Source organism: Ctenopharyngodon idella, chromosome 16 (genome assembly GCF_019924925.1).
Source record: "Ctenopharyngodon idella isolate HZGC_01 chromosome 16, HZGC01, whole genome shotgun sequence".
NCBI lineage: Eukaryota > Metazoa > Chordata > Actinopteri > Cypriniformes > Xenocyprididae > Ctenopharyngodon > Ctenopharyngodon idella.
In genome coordinates, this window is record NC_067235.1 from 32,780,490 (window position 1) to 32,801,782 (window position 21,293).

General features: G+C 36.8%; 2 protein-coding genes across 5 annotated transcripts in view; both read left to right on the plus strand.

Annotated features, from left to right (window-relative positions):
• Nucleotides 1-14,022, plus strand: part of ago1 (argonaute RISC component 1) — a 33,627-nt gene extending 19,605 nt beyond the window's left edge. For both annotated transcript variants that reach the window (XM_051864990.1, XM_051864992.1), the window contains exons 10-19: nt 242-364; nt 1,839-1,972; nt 2,053-2,237; nt 2,313-2,472; nt 4,205-4,295; nt 8,046-8,240; nt 8,732-8,866; nt 8,940-9,041; nt 9,122-9,321; nt 11,017-14,022. In XM_051864990.1, coding sequence (XP_051720950.1) covers nt 242-364; nt 1,839-1,972; nt 2,053-2,237; nt 2,313-2,472; nt 4,205-4,295; nt 8,046-8,240; nt 8,732-8,866; nt 8,940-9,041; nt 9,122-9,321; nt 11,017-11,125 — 1,434 coding nt within the window. In that variant the 3' untranslated portion in view covers nt 11,126-14,022. The remainder of the gene's footprint in view (nt 1-241; nt 365-1,838; nt 1,973-2,052; nt 2,238-2,312; nt 2,473-4,204; nt 4,296-8,045; nt 8,241-8,731; nt 8,867-8,939; nt 9,042-9,121; nt 9,322-11,016) is intronic.
• Nucleotides 14,023-16,287: 2,265 nt separating this feature from the next.
• Nucleotides 16,288-21,293, plus strand: part of LOC127496959 (protein argonaute-3) — a 48,873-nt gene continuing 43,867 nt past the window's right edge. The window contains exon 1 of one of the 3 annotated variants that reach the window (XM_051864989.1): nt 16,288-17,052. In XM_051864989.1, coding sequence (XP_051720949.1) covers nt 17,034-17,052 — 19 coding nt within the window. In that variant the 5' untranslated portion in view covers nt 16,288-17,033. The remainder of the gene's footprint in view (nt 17,053-21,293) is intronic. The other 2 variants (XM_051864987.1, XM_051864988.1) reach the window with 2 other exon arrangements.

The following is a 21,293-nucleotide window of genomic DNA, read 5'->3' on the forward strand; positions in this document are numbered from 1 at the left end:
GAAAATATAATAACGTGCTCTGCCTCAAATTACTTTCCTAATGTCATATTGTAACGCCTAATATTCAGATCGATTCTTTATGGATAAAATTATTAAATTTTCCCCCTCATTCTTGACTGTTCTGTTTCAGTCAATAATGCATCACAAGTAAAATGGGTTGTGAATGCAGGTTCATATTACCTGTATGAGACACATTTTTATAATCTTCACAGTCTTTTGTACTTTTTATTTTTTTGCTCAGATGAAGAACGCTAACTTTAATCTGGATCCCTACATTCAAGAGTTTGGAATCAAAGTGAAGGACGACATGGCCGAGGTGACCGGGAGAGTCCTTCCAGCTCCTATCCTGCAGTACGGTGGTCGGGTAAGAGCAGTCTTACTGAATCTGAAGCTCAAACTGCTTCTGTTCCAGTTCCTGTTCTTACAGCTTAAACAGTAGATCAAGGCGCTTTCAACACCAAGGTTATGGGTTCGATTCCCAATGAATACATGAATGTATAAAATACACTACCGGTCAAAAGTTTGGAATAATTATGATTTTCTTTTTTTTTTTTGTCACCAAGGCTTCACTTATTTGATCAAAAATACAGTAAAACAGTAATATTGTGAAATTTTATTATAATTTAAAGGATTAGTTCACTTCAGAATTAAAATTTCCTGATAATTTACTCACCCCCATGTCATTCAAGATGTTTATGCCTTTCTTTCTTCAGTCGAAAAGAAATTAAGGAGGAAAACATTCCAGGATTTTTCTCCATATAGTGGACTTCAACAGTTACCAACGGGTTGAAGGTCCAAATGTCAGTTTCAGTGCAGCTTCAAAGAGCTCTACATGATCCCAGACGAGGAATAAGAGTCTTATCTAGAGAAATGATCAGTCATTTTCTAAAACAAATAAAATGTATATACTTATTAACCACAAATGCTCATCTTGCACTGCTCTGTGATGCGCCACGCGTTACATAATCATGTTGGAAAGGTCACGTGTGATGTAGGCGGAACCGAGCAAGTGTTTACAAAGTGAACGTGCAAAGACTAAGTCAAACGGCCTTTACAAAATAAGGTAAAACAATGATGTCGGACGATGTTGAAGTTGAAGTTGGAGGAGAAAATGAGAGTTTTTCGCCCTACCGCGGTACTTCGACCTATGTCACGCGTGACCTTTCCAACGTGATTACGTAATGCGTGGCACATCGCAGAGCAGTGCAAGACGAGCATTTGTGGTTAAAAAGTATATATTATTTTATTTATTTTTTAAATAAAATGGTAATGGTTTCTCTAGATAAGACTCTTATTCCTCGTCTGGGACCATGTAGAGCTCTTTGAAGCTGCACTGAAACTGACATTTGAATCTTCAACCCGTTGGTAACTGTTGAAGTCCACTATATGGAGAAAAATCCTGGAATGTTTTCCTCCTTAATTTCTTTTCGACTGAAGAAAGAAAGACATGAACATCTTGGATGACATGGGGGTGAGTAAATTATCAGGAAGACTGGAGTAATGATGCTGAAAATTCAGCTTTACATCACAGGAATAAATTACATTTTAATACATCTTACAATAGAAAACAGTTCTTTTAAATTGCAATTATATTTCAGTTTTTACTGTATTTTTGATCAAATAAATGCAGCCTTGATGAGCAGAAGAGGCTCTCAAAAACATTAAAAAATCTTTTCTATTCATCAAAAACTTTCAATGCAGTGTAAGTCACTTTGGATAAAAGCATGTTGTCGTGCAGCATTGACACTTCCAGTTCAGAGAGACTCCAGTGACGCTTCATCATCATCACCTCCGGTGTGAGATTTCTAAATTCTCCCTCTTTCTCTGTCGCTGAACAGAATCGTGCCATCGCGACTCCCAACCAGGGTGTGTGGGATATGAGGGGAAAGCAGTTCTACAACGGCATTGAGATCAAAGTTTGGGCCATCGCTTGCTTTGCTCCGCAGAAACAGTGTCGGGAAGAGGTTCTCAAGTAAGGACGCTCACATATACTACAGAATAATACAGCCACAAACACTTCAGTGGTAATGTTTGCGACGATCTCTTCCTCAGGAACTTCACCGACCAGCTGCGTAAGATCTCAAAGGACGCTGGGATGCCCATCCAGGGTCAGCCGTGTTTCTGTAAGTACGCACAGGGAGCCGACAGCGTGGAGCCCATGTTCAGACACCTGAAGAACACCTACTCCGGACTGCAGCTCATCATTGTCATCCTTCCAGGAAAAACACCCGTCTATGGTAAGAACGTCACGCTCAGAGCCGCCCTCCTGCCGAACGCCTTCAGACTAACAAACACACGTTTGATTTGTGCAGCGGAAGTGAAGCGTGTTGGAGACACTCTTCTAGGAATGGCCACTCAGTGTGTGCAGGTGAAGAACGTGGTGAAAACCTCCCCTCAGACGCTCTCCAACCTCTGCCTCAAAATCAACGTCAAACTCGGTGGCATCAACAACATCCTGGTGCCGCATCAACGGTGAGAGAGTTACTGAAGTGTCTCTTCCTGGATGTGTTTAGATTTAACATGTGTCCGTAAGCATTGACACTAGGGCTGCGTGATTAGTTGAAATTGCGATATGGCTTAGTGTGATTATCAAATCGCAAAGGATGCAATTTAATTAAATGCATAAAGTACATGCGCTGTGTGTTTCTGAGTAAAGCGTGGCACTGTTTTTACCTCCGCGGTTTCCCGTCAAAATAAAGGTTTGATGGTTTAACGTTTGAAAATGAAAAATTGAAGACAGCCATAAATATTAGTATTGTGATGTAAAATAAAATAATAATAATAATAATAATAATAATAATAATTATATTATTTTTTTTAAATTCTCAAATTTTTATTTTACATTAATAGCAATATTTCTTATTTTGTTTTTTTTTTAGTATTTTTGTATATTTTATTTGTTAATTATAATAATTAATGAAATATAAAAATACTAAATAAAAACAAAAGAACTTATTATTGTAATATTGTGTTTTTTTTTTATTTTTATATTGTATTTATTTATTTATTTATTATTATTATTATTACTACTATTATTATATAATAATATTAACAAAATAAATACAATATAAAAATAATAAAACAAAATAAGAAACATTACTATTGTAATATTTTTATGTAGTATTTTTTGTTTTATTTATTTTGTTATAATTATTACTAATAAAAAATAAAATACGAAAATACTAAAAAACAAAATAAGAAATATTACTTTTGTACTATTTTGTTTTTAATGTAGTATTTTTATTTATTATTATTAATAATAAGTAATAATAATTATTATTAATAGTAATAATAAAAACAATATTATTATTATTATTATTATTATTATTATTAATAATTATGAATATAAAAATACTAAATAAAACAAAACAAGAAATAATACCTTTGCAATATTTTGTTTTTATGTAGTATTTTTATATTTTTTGTTATTATAATTATTACTAATAAAAAAAATGAAAATACTAAAAACAAAATAAGTATTACTATTGTACTATTTTGTTTTTTATGTATTATTTTTATTTATTAATAATAATAATATTGTTATTATTAATAATAATAATTACAATAATGAATAAAATGTAAAAATACTAAATAAAAACAAAAGAACAATTATTGTAATATTATGTTTTTTAGTATTTGTATATTATTTATTTATTGTTATTGTTATTGTTATTACTACTATTATAAAATAATATTAGCAAAATAAATATAATATAAAAAAACTAAAAACAAAAGAACTATGATTGTAATAATATAGTTTTTACGTAGTATTTTTATATTTTATTTATTTTATTATAATTATTACTAATAAAAATACAATTTTAGAAGTTATTTAAAAGTATATTATGTATTAATAATATTATATATAATAATATTGTAATAATTATTAATAATAATAATAATAAATATTACATAAAAATACTAAATAAAAACAAAATATTACAATAGTAATATTTCTTGTTTTGTTTTTTGTATTTTTTAAATATTTTATTTATTATTAATAATAATAATAATAATAATAATAATAATAATGTTTTATAGCCATATTGATATATAATCACAAAATTTGAGCGAAATTGTGCAACCTTACAAACAAGCACAGCAAATTGCATTTTAAATTGCAATTGTGCTTTTTTTTTATCACAAAAATTTCCCCCCCAAATCGTACAGCTGGAATCAACACTTTATTTGAACGTTTGCACAGGTCTGCAGTGTTCCAGCAGCCCGTGATCTTCCTCGGAGCAGATGTTACTCACCCACCGGCTGGTGATGGGAAGAAGCCGTCTATCACTGCTGTGAGCTTGTCACACACACAACCTGTGCTTCAACACTCTTCTTATCAACTCTCTTTTGCATTTCAAATGAGATTTCAAACTCAAGTAGGGCTGAGAAGCTGTTTAACCTAAAATCAGCTGACAGGGTTAGTTCACCCCAAAATTAAAAATTCTGTCGAGCAGCTTTCTTGAATTGACCTGTCATCAAATGTATTATATAACAAGAGGAGCTATTATTGATCTGGGACATAATGAAGTTACGTAAATGTAACACAACTCTCAAAAAACCCAACCTGAGCCGAAAGGCACTTAATTTTAGTCTTAAATAGAAGGCTGTAATTACCACCCTGCTGCTCTTTGTGGCCGAGAGCCGCCCAGTTTGTTGTACGTAACGGTGCTGACAGCCATGGAAGTGGCTTAGATCACAGGCGGGAGTGAAAGGGAGGATGTACCGGAGGTGGGCAGGACAGGATGGGAGCTTTGAAAAGGGAAAATGGCTCGCCGGTGACTCACAGACGCGGAGGAAATGATGTCACCTCCCGCCCTGCGCATGCAACCACTTGTAAGCGCGTACTCTTTTGCCAGTTGCCAAGCGATGGTGACAAAGGGCTGAGTCACGCAGACGGATACAGAGGCTTGATGATGTGGAGGGAGTGGCGACAGGCCACTTTCTGTAGGGAACATGAGGTAAACTGCTGACGGCAACCGATTTTGGTTTTCTGCAACTAGGGGGCGGCAGATTTCTGTAACTTCTCCGCATGCCGTCAACAGAAACGTCTGTTTTGCATTATTTGCATTTTTCGGTGATGCTGACATGCATTGCTCTGGTGTGTGCATTTTTATTTTTTCACTTTGTTTGCATTGAAAACAGCTGGTTATGTTCTTCCTTGTCATTTTTTTCCCCCGCTCATTTTTAGCGCTCTGGTTGGTTGTTAGGCGGTTGCTTACTAGGCAGAAACTATTTGCATTGTCAACCATTTTGCTTTTTTGTGTTGCACACGTGTAAACGTTCAAATTTGTGCCACTTTTGAAATGTAGTTTTTTTTTATCTAATACATACACTACTGTTCAAACATTTGGGGCTAAGATATTTTAAAAAGAAGTTTTATAACAGCAAACATACAGATACATTAAAAAAGATTAATGACAGTAAAGATATTTATAATGTTATAAAAGATCTAAATTTTGAAATAAATGCTGTTCTTTTGAACTTTCTATTCATCAAAGACTATTGAACAGTTTTCAACATTAATGATAATAATCAGAGTTGTTTCTTGAGCATCAAATCAGCATATTAGAATGATTTCTGAAGGATCATGTGACACTGAAGACTGGAGTAATGATGCTGAAAATGCAGATTTGATCACAGAAATTAATTACATTTTACTATATATTCACATAGAAAACACTTTGTAATCATATTTCAGAATTTTTCTGTATTTTTGATAATAAATGCTGCCTTGGTGAACATAAGAGAAAACATTAAAACATCTTGACCCCAAACTTTTGAACAGTAGTGCACCTGGTCACCTGATCAACGTCCAAACAGGGGTGGGCACTCCTGAAAGCACAGCACAGATCAAGACAGCAGATGTATCACACAAGTTAAGACCATTTGATTGACAGCTTACAGTTTGTTCTGCTGTATTTGTTGTGCTTGGCTTGGAGATACTGCTATACATTTTGGAGATATTCAACTAAGAATATAGAGTCCTATTAAACACAATGACTGTTATTCAAAATCTAATTTAAACCTGGAAACAAACTTGTAGTATTTTGACAAAAAAAAAAAAAAATGCTTCAGAGTTCACCCAAAAATGAAATTTCTGTCATTAATTACTCACCCTCATGTCGTTCAAAACCTGTAAGACGTGCGTTCATCTTCAGAACACAAATTAAGATATTTTTGATGAAATCTGATGGCTCAGTGAGGCCTCCATTGCCAGCAAGATAATTTATACTTTCAATGCCCAGAAAGCTACTAAAGACATATTTAAAACAGTTCATGTGACTACAGTGGTTCAACCTTAATGTTATGAAGCGACGAGAATACTTTTTGTGCACCAAAAAAACAAAATAACGACTTTATTCAACAATATCTAGTGATGGGAGATTTCAAAACACTGCTTCATGAAGCTTTATGAATCTTTTGTTTTGAATCAGTGGTTCGGAGCGCGTATTAAACTGACAAAGTCATGTGATTTCAGTAAACGAGGCTTCGTCACATCATAAGTGTTTCAAAATTTCAGTGGCTCAGTTTGATACACGCTCCAAACCACTGATTCGAAACAAAAGATTCGTAAAGCTTCATGAAGCAGTGTTTTGAAATCGCCCATCACTAGATATTGTTGAATAAAGTCGTTATTTTGTTTTTTTTGGCGCACAAAAAGTATTCTCGTCGCTTCGTAACATTAAGGTTGAACCACTGTAGTCACATGAACTGTTTTAAATATGTTTTAATACCTTTCTGGACATCTGTAACTTGCTGGCAATGCAGGCCTCACTGAGCCATCAGATTTCATCAGAAAATTTGTGTTAATTTGTGTTCTGAAGATGAAAGAAGGTCTTACAGGTGTGGAACAACATGAGGGTGAGTAATAATGACAGAATTTTCATTTATGGGTGAACTAACCCTTTAAGGTTTTACACAAGGCTATTTCTATATTACTAATCAAACAAGTTTATGATTAATCAAGTAATGTTTGATCATCAAAGCAGTTATGAACTTAAAATATGTGTTATGAGTATTTATACATTAAATGCACAATATGTAAGATTTTTGGATTAAAATATCCAAAAACCACTAGAACAGTGTTACATATATTTTGTTGACTTGTGTACTTAAATTATCCCAAATGTTTCCAAGAATGTTTAAATCCAGAGAAATAAGCAATTTTAACCAGGACACGGACCGTGTCCGTGCAATCAATGTCATCATACCCACGTTACCCCCGGTTTTATTTTGTGGAAACACCAAAGATGCTTTAATATGTTATGTGTTTTATTAGACAGGTGAGCAACTGTTTAGATACATTCATCGACAGAAAACTAATCATATTATATAGCTCAACACATTTAGTCTTATTGTTTAAATCTCGTTTTCTTGATTTACCGCGAGTACCACGTTTTACCATGCCTAACATCGATCTAGTTTACTGCAGTGTGCAACAAGTGTCTCACAGCAGCCACCGAACGAACGCACAGAGTAGCATTATCACAACTTTCAACACACAAATCTATCTAATATGATAAAGAGCGCTGCTTTAAACCACTTGACGGGAAGAAGCGGAAGCGCTCGTCTGCAGCATAATAAAAGCTCCGCTGCTCTCGAGTCATGTGTCGCGCTCGTCTCTCATTAGCAATCCAGCGGCCTCGTTATGCTCCAACACCCTGCTTCATACCACAGTAATGTTAATAAATCTTTAATACATTAGCTCATCCATGAATATGATTTCTGCCCGAGTCCCGTCGGATTATTTTCCACCGGCTGTAGACGTGAAGACAACACCTCCCATGGTTCCGCGAAATCAATGCGTCATCAAGCTACGCCTTTGTTTTGAATAAGTGACCTCTAGTGGCGAAAATTACATATTGTGCCTTTAAGGGGAGTCGTGGCACAGTGATTAACTAGGAAACCTAAAAATGGCACAAAAAGGTTGCCGACCCCTGCTGTTTCTCCAATTAATTCAGGATTTTTCATTTATTGAAGCTTATTTGTAAAGCAACATCCTGTTACGATATAACCTCCTCTGACATGATTGATCTCGGCAGGTGGTGGGCAGTATGGACGCTCATCCCAGCAGGTACTGTGCTACAGTACGAGTACAGCGACCCAGGCAGGAGATTATTGAAGACCTCTCGTACATGGTGCGAGAATTACTCATCCAGTTCTACAAGTCAACCCGCTTCAAACCCACGAGAATCATCTTCTACAGGGACGGTGTTCCAGAAGGACAGTTACCACAAGTAAGGCCATATTGTGATTCTTTTCAGTTCAAAAGATTGGGGTCAGTAAGATTTTTCTAATGTTTTTGGAAAGTTTACCAAGGCATTTATTTGATCAGAAAGACAGTAAAAATTGTGAAATATTATTACAATTTAAAAGAACTGTTTTCTATGTGAATATATTGTAAAGTGTAATTTATTCCTGTGATCAAAGCTGAATTTTCAGCATCATTACTCCAGTCTTCAGTGTCACATGATCCTTCAGAAATCATTCTAATATGATGATTTGCTGCTCAACAAACATTTTTTGATTATTACTAATGCTGAAAACAGTTTAATATATTTATGGAATCCCTGATACATTTTCTTTGATGAATAGAATGTTCAAAAGAACAGCATTTATTTCCAATAGAAATCTTTTGTAACATTATAAATGTCTTTACTGTCACTTTTCATCAATTGAATGCGTCCTTGCTGCCGTCTCATGATGATGTTGTGTTTTTCTTTTGTAGATCCTGCACTATGAGCTGCTGGCCATCAGAGACGCCTGCATCAAGCTGGAGAAAGACTACCAGCCGGGAATCACATACATAGTAGTGCAAAAACGCCACCACACCCGCCTCTTCTGCGCTGATAAATCTGAACGAGTGAGTTTCTCAAAAACAGCATTTTTAAGTTGACATTCAGGTGGTTCATTCTAATGGCTGTGGTTTTGCTCAGATCGGGAAGAGCGGGAACATTCCTGCAGGAACCACGGTTGACACCAGCATCACGCATCCATTCGAGTTTGATTTCTACCTGTGCAGTCATGCAGGTATTCAGGTAAGAGCACAGACTTGGTGCAAACATTGATGGCTGTGTGCTTTTGACTGTGGTTTGATCTTCTGCTGTCCTCGTCTCAGGGCACCAGCCGGCCCTCACACTACTACGTCCTGTGGGACGACAATCGCTTTACGGCTGACGAGCTGCAGATTCTCACCTACCAGCTGTGCCACACCTACGTGCGCTGCACCCGCTCCGTGTCCATTCCAGCGCCTGCGTACTACGCCCGGCTTGTGGCTTTCCGAGCCCGCTACCATCTGGTGGATAAGGAACATGACAGGTGAGGGCTTTGATGCCATGAAACTGCATTAGCAATGTATTTTCTTTTGGGTGGAACCTCAAAAGGGATGCATGCAGTGATGCATTTGTTCATAATTTCTTTGTATGTCAGCCTGACCAAAAATGATGTCGCACAATTTGGCATGTTTCATTGTGTTATCACAAATAAAACGATTGACTCCAAGCACAACTATGCAATATGCTTACAAAATCTTTAATGATATTCTAATAAAGGGTAAAGATGTAAATTTCCCTTGGCCAGACATCATTTTTGTCCAATGATGTACAAATATTGGAAAAATTAGTCTATTTTAATTAGACTATTTTTATCAAAAACTTTCAGTATTTAATGTTTATAATCAACATTTCACATGCTTTTGCTTTTTTTTTTATTGAGCTCTTCACAATGCATTCTGGGATTGCCTTTTGTAAAAAGATACATGCTTTAATTTTCATTAGAATTATTATTATTATTGTTATTTATTTTTTTTGGAATAGCCTTTGATTCTAGAACTTGCCTACATGAGTAAAAAGTGGTTTACATAAAAGGTATTTAAATAATAATTATAAAACAGATGCATAAGAAATAAAAATAACAATACAAAGTCAAAAAATCTAAATGTATTAAAATAATTAAAAATGTATTAAAAACAAATAATAAAAAAGAGAAGAATGCATGAATAAGATAATATGGTGCGATAACAGAACTGTTATCTGTTTTGGAACAGAACCTTTGTCTCATTCCCAGAAATAATTTTTATCAGTTTTTAAATATTTCTTTATCTTGTCTCCTTTGCATTTTTTTTAAATCAAAAAAGACAGTAAATGTTGTGATTTGTGAAATATTTTTACAATTTAAAATGTGTTTTCTATGTGAATATATTGTAAAATGAAATTTATTCCTGTGATCAAAGCTGTATTTTCAGCAGCATTACTCCAGTCTTCAGTGTCACATGATCCTTCAGAAATCATTCTAATATGAAAATTTTCTGCTCAAGAAACATTTCTGATTATTATCAATGTTGAAAACAGTTGTGCTGCTTCATTGCGTGATATAAAGTCAGAATTGTGAGATATAAAGTCAGAATTGTGAGATATAAAATCAGAATTGCGGGATATAAAGTCAGAATTGCGGGATATAAAGTCAGAATTGTGGGATATAAAGTCAAAATTATGAGATATAAAGTCAGAATTGCGTGATATAAAGTCAGGATTGTGTGATATAAAGTCAGGATTGTGTGATATAAAGTCAGAAATGCGGGATATAAAGTCAGAATTGCGGGATATAAAGTCAGGATTGTGTGATATAAAGTCAGAATTGTGGGATATAAAGTCAGAATTGTGGGATATAAAGTCAGAATTGAGAAATATAAACTGCGTGTCCAATTGTGAGGGCAAAAAGACTGACGTTTATATCATATAATTCTGACTTTATAACTCGCAATTCTGACTTTATATCGCGCAGTTGTGAGTTTATATCTCGCAATTGCGAGAAAAAGTCAGAATTGTGAGATAAAAAGTCGCAATTACCTTTTTATTTTTTTATTTAGTAGCGGAAACAAGCTTCCATAGTTTAATGCGTCTTTGCCGAATAAAAGTATTTAATTTTGACAGTAAAAGTAACTAGGCTTTTGTCTCATTCCCAGAAACAATATCAGTTCTTAAATCTTTCTGTATCTCGTCTCTCCATTTGTAGCGGGGAGGGCAGCCACGTCTCCGGGCAGAGTAACGGCCGGGATCCACAGGCGCTGGCCAAAGCAGTGCAGATTCACCACGACACCCTGAGGACCATGTACTTTGCCTAAGCAAAGCTTCTCTGCCACACCTCATCGGGCCGGAGGGCTTCGGACCGCCACACTCCCCTCGAGCCAGTTCACCTGGTGCTACCAGTCCAGTGAAGCCCACAGAAGCGAACATGGAGTCTCACTCTTTGTGTTTTGTTGAGTCTGGCTGAACTATGCTCTTTTTTTATTTAATTGTGTATTATTGTATACTACCTTCGCACTCCCACATGTACGTATGTATGCAATACGGAGGGAAGGAACGCAGACGAACCTGTCGTTTTATACGTCACCACAAAGCTGCCTCTTAACCTGTCCGTCTGGGCGATGCCAGAGTTCAAACGCCCTAAGTGGAGCAGTTGTTGTTATTTCCTTTGGCATTATTTTTATTGTTGTGAAATTTTCTTTATAATTTTTATTTTTGTGAAAATTCATGGTACATTAGCACTTAGTTTTAGTTGAAGAACACCGCGAGCCCAGCGTTTACGTGTTGTCTGTGAAGCAAAAGAAGTGCAGGCAGTGATCAACTGTAGCAGATGCAGGTGTCTCTCCAGCGGTCGCAGCGGTGTCAGATGATCAGATTTAGACTCGCCTCGTTAGTTAAAGAGTGGCCGAATTAGCGTAACTATAGATGGACCACTGAGTGCATTCCCTGCACTTGCACTCTCACATCAGCATAACACCGAAACCAGCATTATGCACCAGCCAAACATGATGCCAACCGTTCAAAAGGGCCCTCGTCTGTGCGTTTTTCTGCACTTGATTCCTCTACGCTCTTCTGGAAAAGGATGATTTTGCTCAGTTTTTCTTTTCACTTCCAGTTCACATAAATCTTCTTGATCTTACAGGAATAGTTCACCCAACAATGACAATTTTTTTTCATCATTTACTCACCCTCGTGTATTTGCAAACCCTGGATTATTTTCTTTCTTCCATGAAACACAACATGTGCTCTTTTCAGTACAACACTAGTAGAGGGTGATTAATGCTGTAAAGCTCCAAAAAGGACAAAAAGCACCAATGCGTGTATCGTAAAACTAGTCTGCATGACTTCCGTGCTACAGTTCAAGTGCTCTGAAGTCATATTTTAGCTATGTGTAAGAAAAAGACCCAGATTTGAATTATTATTTACTATTTTTTAACTTAGGTTCTTGTGTTTCACAAGGCCATTTAAAATGTGGCTGCAAGTGAGATTTGAGAGTTGCAATGAAGATGTTAATCAGTTAATAAATCTATCATGTGAATTCAGAAGACAGCACACAAATAGTATGGATCACCATCCACTTTTGTTGTACAGAAAACTGTGTGTGTGTGCGTATATGTGTGTATATATATATATATATATATATATATATAATACATACATACATACGGTATATATACGGTGTATGTATACACACACACACACACACACACACATATATATATATATATATATATATATATTTGTACATGTATATACAGTGTGTATATATATATATATACATACACACACATACATACACATTTACATATATATAAATATATATATTTTTATATATGTATGTGTTTGTTTGTGTATGTATGTACTGTGTGTATATATATATATATATATATATATATATAAATAACACAGATATATAAATATGTGTTATAATGTAAATAATGAGGGTTTGGACGTGTTTGTGTAGATTTTTCTTTTTGGGTGAACTTTTCTTTTAAAACGTTTCTTCCACTGACCTCTGTAAGCGAAGCAATACAAGGTCACTGAGAGCAGATAGAAAAACACACGGCACGTTTAAGATGGCTAGAAGAGAATGAGATGCGTTTGTCTCTAACAAGAAATCAAACAACGCAGGAATACCTGTTTGTATATAGTGACCCACTGCTCTCTGAAGGCTGTTGGGTCACATCACTACACTCTTCCACCCGCCATAGTCGGTAACACTGCCACATTTCCTACCCAACAAGCACATTTAACTCATGCACACACACACACACACACACACACACACACTTGCCAGTATCATTGCACCTTTTACCCTCGCCTGACGCCCGTTGGTGCAGTGAGCATGTGGGCATGCAGGAAAACGCAGGTTAGGGAAACATTATGCCATGTAATCATGCCATATGGTGGATGTATGAAATGCATGTTTAAACTGAGTTTGTGTCGTAACCGGAGCCTCTTAGTAATCATGTTAAGATTGTGCCCGTACTAACATTTCTCACCTGTTGTGAAAGGAATAGTCCGGACAAAAATGAAAATTCAGTCATTACTCAAACTTATTATGTCATTCCATATCTGGATACTGACATTTTTCCCATAGTTCCAGTCAATAACAGTTCATCGGGTGAATAAATAATGACAGAATTTTCATTTTTTGGTGAACTGTCTCTTTAAGGAAACCTAAAAAGTGGCATAGAATCTCCACAAGGCGGCATTGTTGGAAGACGCCTCAACTCGCCTCAAAGCGCCTAAAATGGTCTGTTGTTGAAATTCAAAGGGATTTTTAGATGTAACGCTTGACCATGTTTTATTTTAACTCATGTTTATGAAATGTATACAAAGACATGCCTTTATATATTAGGTTTTACCAACCCAACGAGGTGATTTTTAGCGATCCCCACTGTATGATATTGATCTGGTCTGTCCTAGACTAAATATTCTGATGCAGTACTTGACTCTCAAAAGCCACAGGCACCTCGTGGGTGAAGAACAAGATGGAGGTGCGTAACGGCCTAATTGGAGAGTGAACTTCACCCGACCTCAATGTCTAAGCAATATTAAGCCACTGATAAAGAACAGTCCGTATCATAGCACTTCCCAATAGATTCAGTGAATGAACACATAAGCAAGTCATTTTGGCTCTGTATGTAATAGTGAGAGGACTTTGTTCGGGATGATTATTTTTTAAAGAAAATAAAAGTTGTTTTTTATTAAACGCTGTGTTGAGTTCTGTTTCAGATGGTCTGGGGATTGAAATATACAACGGCATTTCAATATTTACTGCTTTTTGCAGTCTTTTGCACATCACTGCAGGCTCTGCATTTGCAGGCCACTTTACTTCCAAAATGTGACATTTCCAAGAAAAACAAGATATTTAGTGGGGAAATCAAGTTTTACAATTTGATATGTTTTTCTTAGGAATAACATGCATCCAGTGTTGGGTGTAATTAATTACTAAGTAATCGTAATTGCTGTAATTTAATTATTATCCCTTAAAAAGGAAAATGAGGGGTTACTCTTTGGGCAGACCAAACCGTAAGTCGTAGAGACTTGAAACTTTGTGGGCTGGTAGTACTCACACTGTCTACAACGTCAGCAAGGCTCGCCCCGATTGGCCTGATGGGGGCGCTACAGTGTTCAAAAGTAGTGGCCTACTTTTGCAAACTAGCCCTAGGTTTTTGGCCTGCTCGGAACCAAACCAGTGCAGTGAGATTCTCCGGAGTCTGATTGTCAATAATTATAAAAAAAAAGTTGAAATTTCGATTCATGGTCGCCAAAACGTTCGAAGTGGGTGGAGCCACTTTTACTAAAATGGCTATAACTCGTGAACGGAATGAGATATTTTCACTAAACTCAGCACACCTATGTAAGAGCACATTCTGTGGTCGTGTAAAAAAGGATGTGGCGACTGGCCACTTGGTGGCGCTATAACATGAAAAAAAAAACATGAAAATGGCTATAACTACTTCACTGTTGGTCCGATTGACTTGAAAATTGGCATGCAGTGTCTTTGTCTGAAGTGCCATGATTGTCTATGGGTCTATGTGGCGTATCTCGAAAAACATGGCCGCCATCAGCCAATGAATTTTGAGCAGCTATCAGACAAGGTTAACAGAGGCCGATCGTAATGAAACTCGCTGGGTGTGTTTGACTCACGGCCCTAGAGGCCTGTGAGAAATTCTAAAAAAATTAGCCACCAGGGGGCGCCTTCACGTTTTTCACGTGTGCAAAGGATTGTGTATCGCGCAATTTTTCGTACGTGCCCACAACATTCGTACCACATGGTAGAACTCCTCACTCTGAGCAATTTTGCCTCTAGGACCACCTCTGTTAATTTAATCGTTCGTTAAATATTGGAGATTATTTCAAAAACCAACTTTGGCGAACTAGTCCTAGGTTTTTGGCTCAACCTCCATAAAACTACTGCGGCATAATTCTCAGGACTCTCTAGGTCAATAGTTATCAAAAAAAAAGTTGAACTTTACCCTTTGGGTAGCTATGACAGGGTCATTTTAAAAAGGGGCGTGGCCAAGTGCTTACAAAAGCCTATAACTCCTAAACAAAAACTCTGAACTTCACGAAAATAGGTGTGGACATGCGACATATGATTTTAAACAAGCATGCAAACTTTTATGGAGATCAGACAATAGGTGCCGCTATAACTATTAAAAAGCTTTAAAACCCATATATTTACAATGGTAAATTGCCTGTTTTGGCTGTAAATGCAATTAAAGACCTTAAAGCGCTTGAACCCCGATAATTGCTGCTCGCAGCTATATTTTAAGTTATAATTATATTAAATCATTTATAGACTATAGAATAATTCTATATAAAACTAGTGGATTTAACATCAAAATGTAATGTTAAAACACACTTTGGTCAGTTCAAGAATAATTTATGCAATTGTATATTGTTTATTTGAAAGAATCAAAAGTGCACTGTCATGTCTATCCTTATTTTGTTCGACTGGTCAAGTTATAAGTAATCCAATAATTTTTAGTACAGTTTAGTACTAATTACACTGTTGAAGATGTAATTAATTACCTTTTTAGAGTAACATACCCAATGCTGTATGCACCGATGAATTATGCTCAAAAAGACCAGGAATGTAAATGTCACATTTGATTTCATGTTGTCTTTAATAATCCTTCTTTTGCCACCCAGAATCAAGTAAAATCACTAGTATCATCTATTGTGGTCTATTAAATGGATCAACCCCTAATTCATGTTATGAGTAATCATTCTTGTGTAAGTTATGGAATTGAATTTTATGCTAAAATCACTCCTATTACATAGTCTGGGTAATTAAATGAGTTAACATCATAATTCATGTTACCATAGTAAAACAAGTTTAGATAGATAGATAGATAGATAGATGTTCGTACAAGCTTATGATAATGATGGTGATGGTGATCATGGTCACTCGGAGGCTGCCTCAAACCTCGTTCCTTCCCTCGCGCACTCGCGCTTCCCCTCGCAGCCAATCAGCGCGAGGCTCTTGCGGCAGGTCCGTGCGTCGCGCTCGCGGAGGATCAGACGCTCCATATTTAGCTGTAGCGAGTCTCGCAGAGGCTCTGAGTGTCAGAGAAACCCTGAGAGAGAGTTCAACTCTCAACTTATTTCATGTCACCACTGGCGTAAAACGAAGGGAATACGCGCTACTGAAAAGCCACTAGCTTCGAGTGTGGAATCCAGTGATGATCGGGGACTTTAAGCGAAGAGAAGACGGCGTTTGACGGGATTTTTTCCCTCTCAGAAGGGAATGTAGCTTAGCTGGTTAGCCTGGCCACTAGCAGTAGCAGGCTAGCGCTGTCGAAGAGAGGAGGCGACATAAGTGGACTTTTACTCGCTATAACGTCATAACACCTCAACAAACCGCCTCACTCTTTCCAAAGACGAGTTTCTGAAGGCGTCGTCGTCACAGAAACAGCGATTCGGGACTGCATTTGAGGGGAACTTTTCGATTTAGCTGTCTAGCTAGCTGGCCGTCACGTCAATCTATCAACCGAACCTGAAATCCCGACCAGATACTGAGGCACCGAACCTCCCTCCTCTCTCGGCCCTCCGTTGATATACGAGCTTCTGGGAAGGTGGATTAAAAGCCCGCAACACGGGAGGAGACGCTCGCATTGGGTTAACGGAACCGGGCGGCCGTCGGGATCCAAGTAGAGTTTCTGAAGTTCGTCTACTGCGAGCCGGGGACGGAACCGGACAGAGACCTCATGAATGGAAATCGGAACTACAGGTGTGTAATGATGTTGGGTCTTTGGCGCACATCTGGATGTTTTCAACGTCATGACCAGGGAACTTTGATTAGTTAACCTTATATATGTGTTTGTGTATGTTTGTATGTATGCTGAGCATCGTTATGGTTGAGCAGGTGTCTGTTTTGACAGTTCTAGTGACAGTATGAACTTGCACTATTAAAGCAAATTACGTCTACAAGAAAAGAGAGGATGTGATGTTCATGACATAAACTATGAATATGTTTCACTGATGATTGGCAGTCACGAAGCGTCACAGTTTTGACAGCATGTTTATTTAAAACCTTTCTTGAAGTATTCTTGTGTCCCCATGGTCATGGAGAACCTGGAGATATCAGGGAATTTAAAATGATGTTTTACATGCCTGGAAACGTCCTGGAATGGGATCAAATCTTTTTGTAGTGCATAATATTTTTTTCTGCTTTATTTCATTGACTTAATATTGCTCTTGTGTACATGGCAAGCCATGGTGAGTTCCTTTGAGATGTTATTTTGACTTCTCATCATCGATTCATAAATTGATTTAATGAATGATTGAATGAATGTCCTGTGAATTTGACACAAAAAGTTTTTTGTGTCAAATTTATTGTTTAAAATATTTAGAGACTGATAATTGGTTTGACCAGTGTTTTCACTTATAACACAAGAAACTAATTTAATGTACTTCACCTTTTATTAAATAGCCATTCTTTCTCAAATGATAAATAAGTACTGTAGCTTAACTGCTAGACAGCCAATTAGAGAAAGAGAGAATTAATTAGAAAAATTACTTTGTGACCAGTTAGGTTTGTGACCAATTATGTCATAACAACAGTGCTATTACTATTACTAGTAGTAGTAATTATCTCTTGAATTTGTATCATTTATTACTTTATTTCTTTTTGTACTAATTATTTTATTACATTAGTAATGTTTTTTAATTGTTATGGCCTAATGAACATTTAGCCATTACTGTGTCAAAAAGCTATTAAAAAACATTTTAAATTAATAAGGTTTTCAGACACTATTGTCATAAAAGTCAGTATATGGGTCAATTTCTACTATTACGTGTTTATTAAAAAGTTCTTGTTAGTACTCAAGATTTATCCATTGAAAAATACTTCTGTATAATAATACTGAGTACATCTTGTTATAGTGTGGTTTAGATCAGAGCAATTATCTCATTGTGCCTCATCGTGGGCATTTTAAAGGCTGACTATGAGTCATTTTGTGATGTGAAGAAGCACTGGTCAGACATGATGCAACAAGCCGTAAGTGGGTTAGAGTCAGGGCAGGTGAGTGACCTCGCGTAGCCTCACTGACCACAAGGTCAGGAGTTCATTACTGGCAAGGCCAGCAACAGTTTGATTTCCCATTTTTAGGTGCTCTCCCAGATGTCACGTATTCCTTTCAGCTTGTGGCTGTTTTCTTGAATGATACTTGTTCTGTGTTGACTAAGGTGATATGTCATAAGTCTGCATGGGCTCTGGAGGTCCTCATTGTCTTGTCACCTGTGGAATACCCCCATCTGAAGGGGCTTTGTGAGCTTGAGCATTGGATTTTCCCTTGGAACTTGCTCGTTGTTTCTATAGTAATGGTGGGAAATCATGCTTTTTCAAGGTTGTAGGGCAGCTAAACGTTAGTCGACTAGAAGAGGCTTAGTCGACCAAAATTTTATTAGTCGGATAGTTGCATAAAAAACAGCAAACTCGTGGCGTGAAAACAGCGGGTCCTCGTTGTAAGAAATCCAAACGTTACGACCTCAAATATGGCTTATCATTTGAAACATTTAGTAGCAACTTTACTTGGCCGCTCGCTCTAACATTACCCTAGATAAATGTGTGCTATTATTAAGCAGATATCCAAGTGTTTGTGCGAAGTGTGGAAGTATTAATGCCCTTAGGGTACTGGATGACATGGAGGCGCCGACGCGATCGCTGGCATTTTTTTTGTCCTGATAACAGCGGAAACAACTTTATATACTCTGTCATTTTTGGTCACACAGAGTAATACCTCATTCGAAACGGTAAAGTTTTGAATGAGGTATTAAACTACCTTTTATTTGTGTAAACTCACAATAACAAGAAAACGTTGTGCCTTTGTAAAATAAGAAAAACACAGGATGCGCTTTCTGCCGTCTCGGTCTCTGTGAACTGGAGCACGTCACAAAAATGAATCGAAACTCAGCGTATACGTGCCTCACAGACGAGAAATATATCTATAGAAAGCTTGAAATGTCTACTTACCAATTCAAATCGAAAAGGAATACTCCGTATGAAAGTTGCGTTTCTCTCTATACTGCAGACATCACATCACATCCGTCTACTTCATCTTTGCAGCCGACACTGACCCAGGAAAAAACACTAGTTTATTAATAAAAAATTAAATGTCTCCTTGCTATTTTTCCCTGACGCTTTCATAATCATTACTTTTGCCGGTGCTTTGCGGCAAGCTTTATGTGTGCGCTTGAGTGTGGAGTAGACTATATATTATGCCTGTATATTAAAGGCTTATTAGTTTAGTATTCTTCTCAGTATATATTTAAGCAATTAAATTAATATAAACGTGCGATTAGTCTACTAATGGCTTAAATGAACGACTACTAGAAAAATCTTTAGTCTGGGGCAGCCCTACACACTCTAAAAAATGCTGGGTTGAAAATGGACAAACCCAGCGATTGGGTTGTTTTAACCTAGCGGTTGGGTTAAATGTTTGCCCGACCTGCTGGGTAGTTTTATTTAACCCAACTTTTGTTTGAAATTACTGTATTGCTTGCTTAAAATGAACCCAAAGTATGTTGGAAATGAACATTTATTATTACGTTTAATGAATAATAATAAAACAATAAACATTTATTAAATTGCTTCTTAATAAATGTTCAACTTTTTGATTATTATTGTTGCCTCTAGTAATTATGTGTCTGATTTTTAATTTCCGACGTATTTCAGGTTCATTTTAGGCCGGCAATATAGTAATTTTTAACAATAGTTGAGTTAAATAAAACTGCCCAGCACGTTGGGCAAACTGGGGTTTTTGCTGGGTTTGTCCATTTTCAACCCAACTTGGGTTGTTTTTAACCCAACATTTTTTGCAAAGTTGTGTAAAAATAGTGGCTTTTGCAACACAATTGGCAGCCTAAAGAAATGCATGATTGTGACTCTGTGTGTCTGTGCTGGTAAACTAAGTGGCCAGTGACCGTGAAGAGACCTAACCTGTGTGGTTTTATTAGGTTTGATGCTAAATATGGCATGGCTCGAGGTGTTTAATAATACCAGATGTTTCCTGTCGCCAACGTGAAGTGGGCCACTGCCGAGGGGAAGCCCCCGTTGTGTCTCATTTTGAGGTAATGCTACAGGTGGGTGGGTACAGGACAAAATGATGTCGTTTTCCCGCACAGGATGCGTAAACTGTTTTTCGAACCTTTTGAGATCATACAGTCACGATTGCTTCAGCACTTAATGATCAAAGTGTCCAGCTTTTCCCAGTCGTTTGCAGTTTGCGCGGTTGTGCCACAGAGTGCTGCATTGACTTTTGTTTGCCGCTGTTTGTTTGATGGCAGTGCCAAAGCAGGGGAAGAGTTACGTCCTTTGCTCTTCATCTCATTCTGAGAGGTTTCAACAATAGCCCCTTTCTCTCCTCCCATCGCCCATAAGCGGATGACATAGTATGGGTGGTTTCTATGGTGAGTGCAGTTTGACTTGCACTGGTATTGTGGATGAGGGTGTCACTGTCAGTATAGTGAACGGTTTTTGGGGGGCCCAGTGTGATGGTAAAATAGTCTGGGGGCCGCCAATGCTGTCTGTCAATGTCAAAATTTATTTGCTTTTACATGACTTAAAAGGAACCATAATTTCAAAATCACCCCTTTTCCTAATTTCACTGTCATTGTACACTGAAAGGAATTTTTTGTAGGATTTATTTTAAAACAATTTTCACTCTGAAACTGCTAGTAAATTTCACAAACAATTACAAAGGATCGACAAGTATCGCATTGAATTAAACATGAAATTTTGGAGTAGAAAGACTGAAATAGTATTTTCTTTCAAAACGATTTTCCTTTTTCATTTTTGATTTTCCTTCAATAATTTTGTTTGCATTGTTTTATTAACCACTATGAAAAGTCATTTTTACAGTGTAGCTAATTAGATTAGAAATATATAATGCAGTTACGTAAAACACAGTAAAAAATCTACACTGTAAACCTGAATAAGTTGGAAAAACTCAAAAACTTTGAGGTAATCAG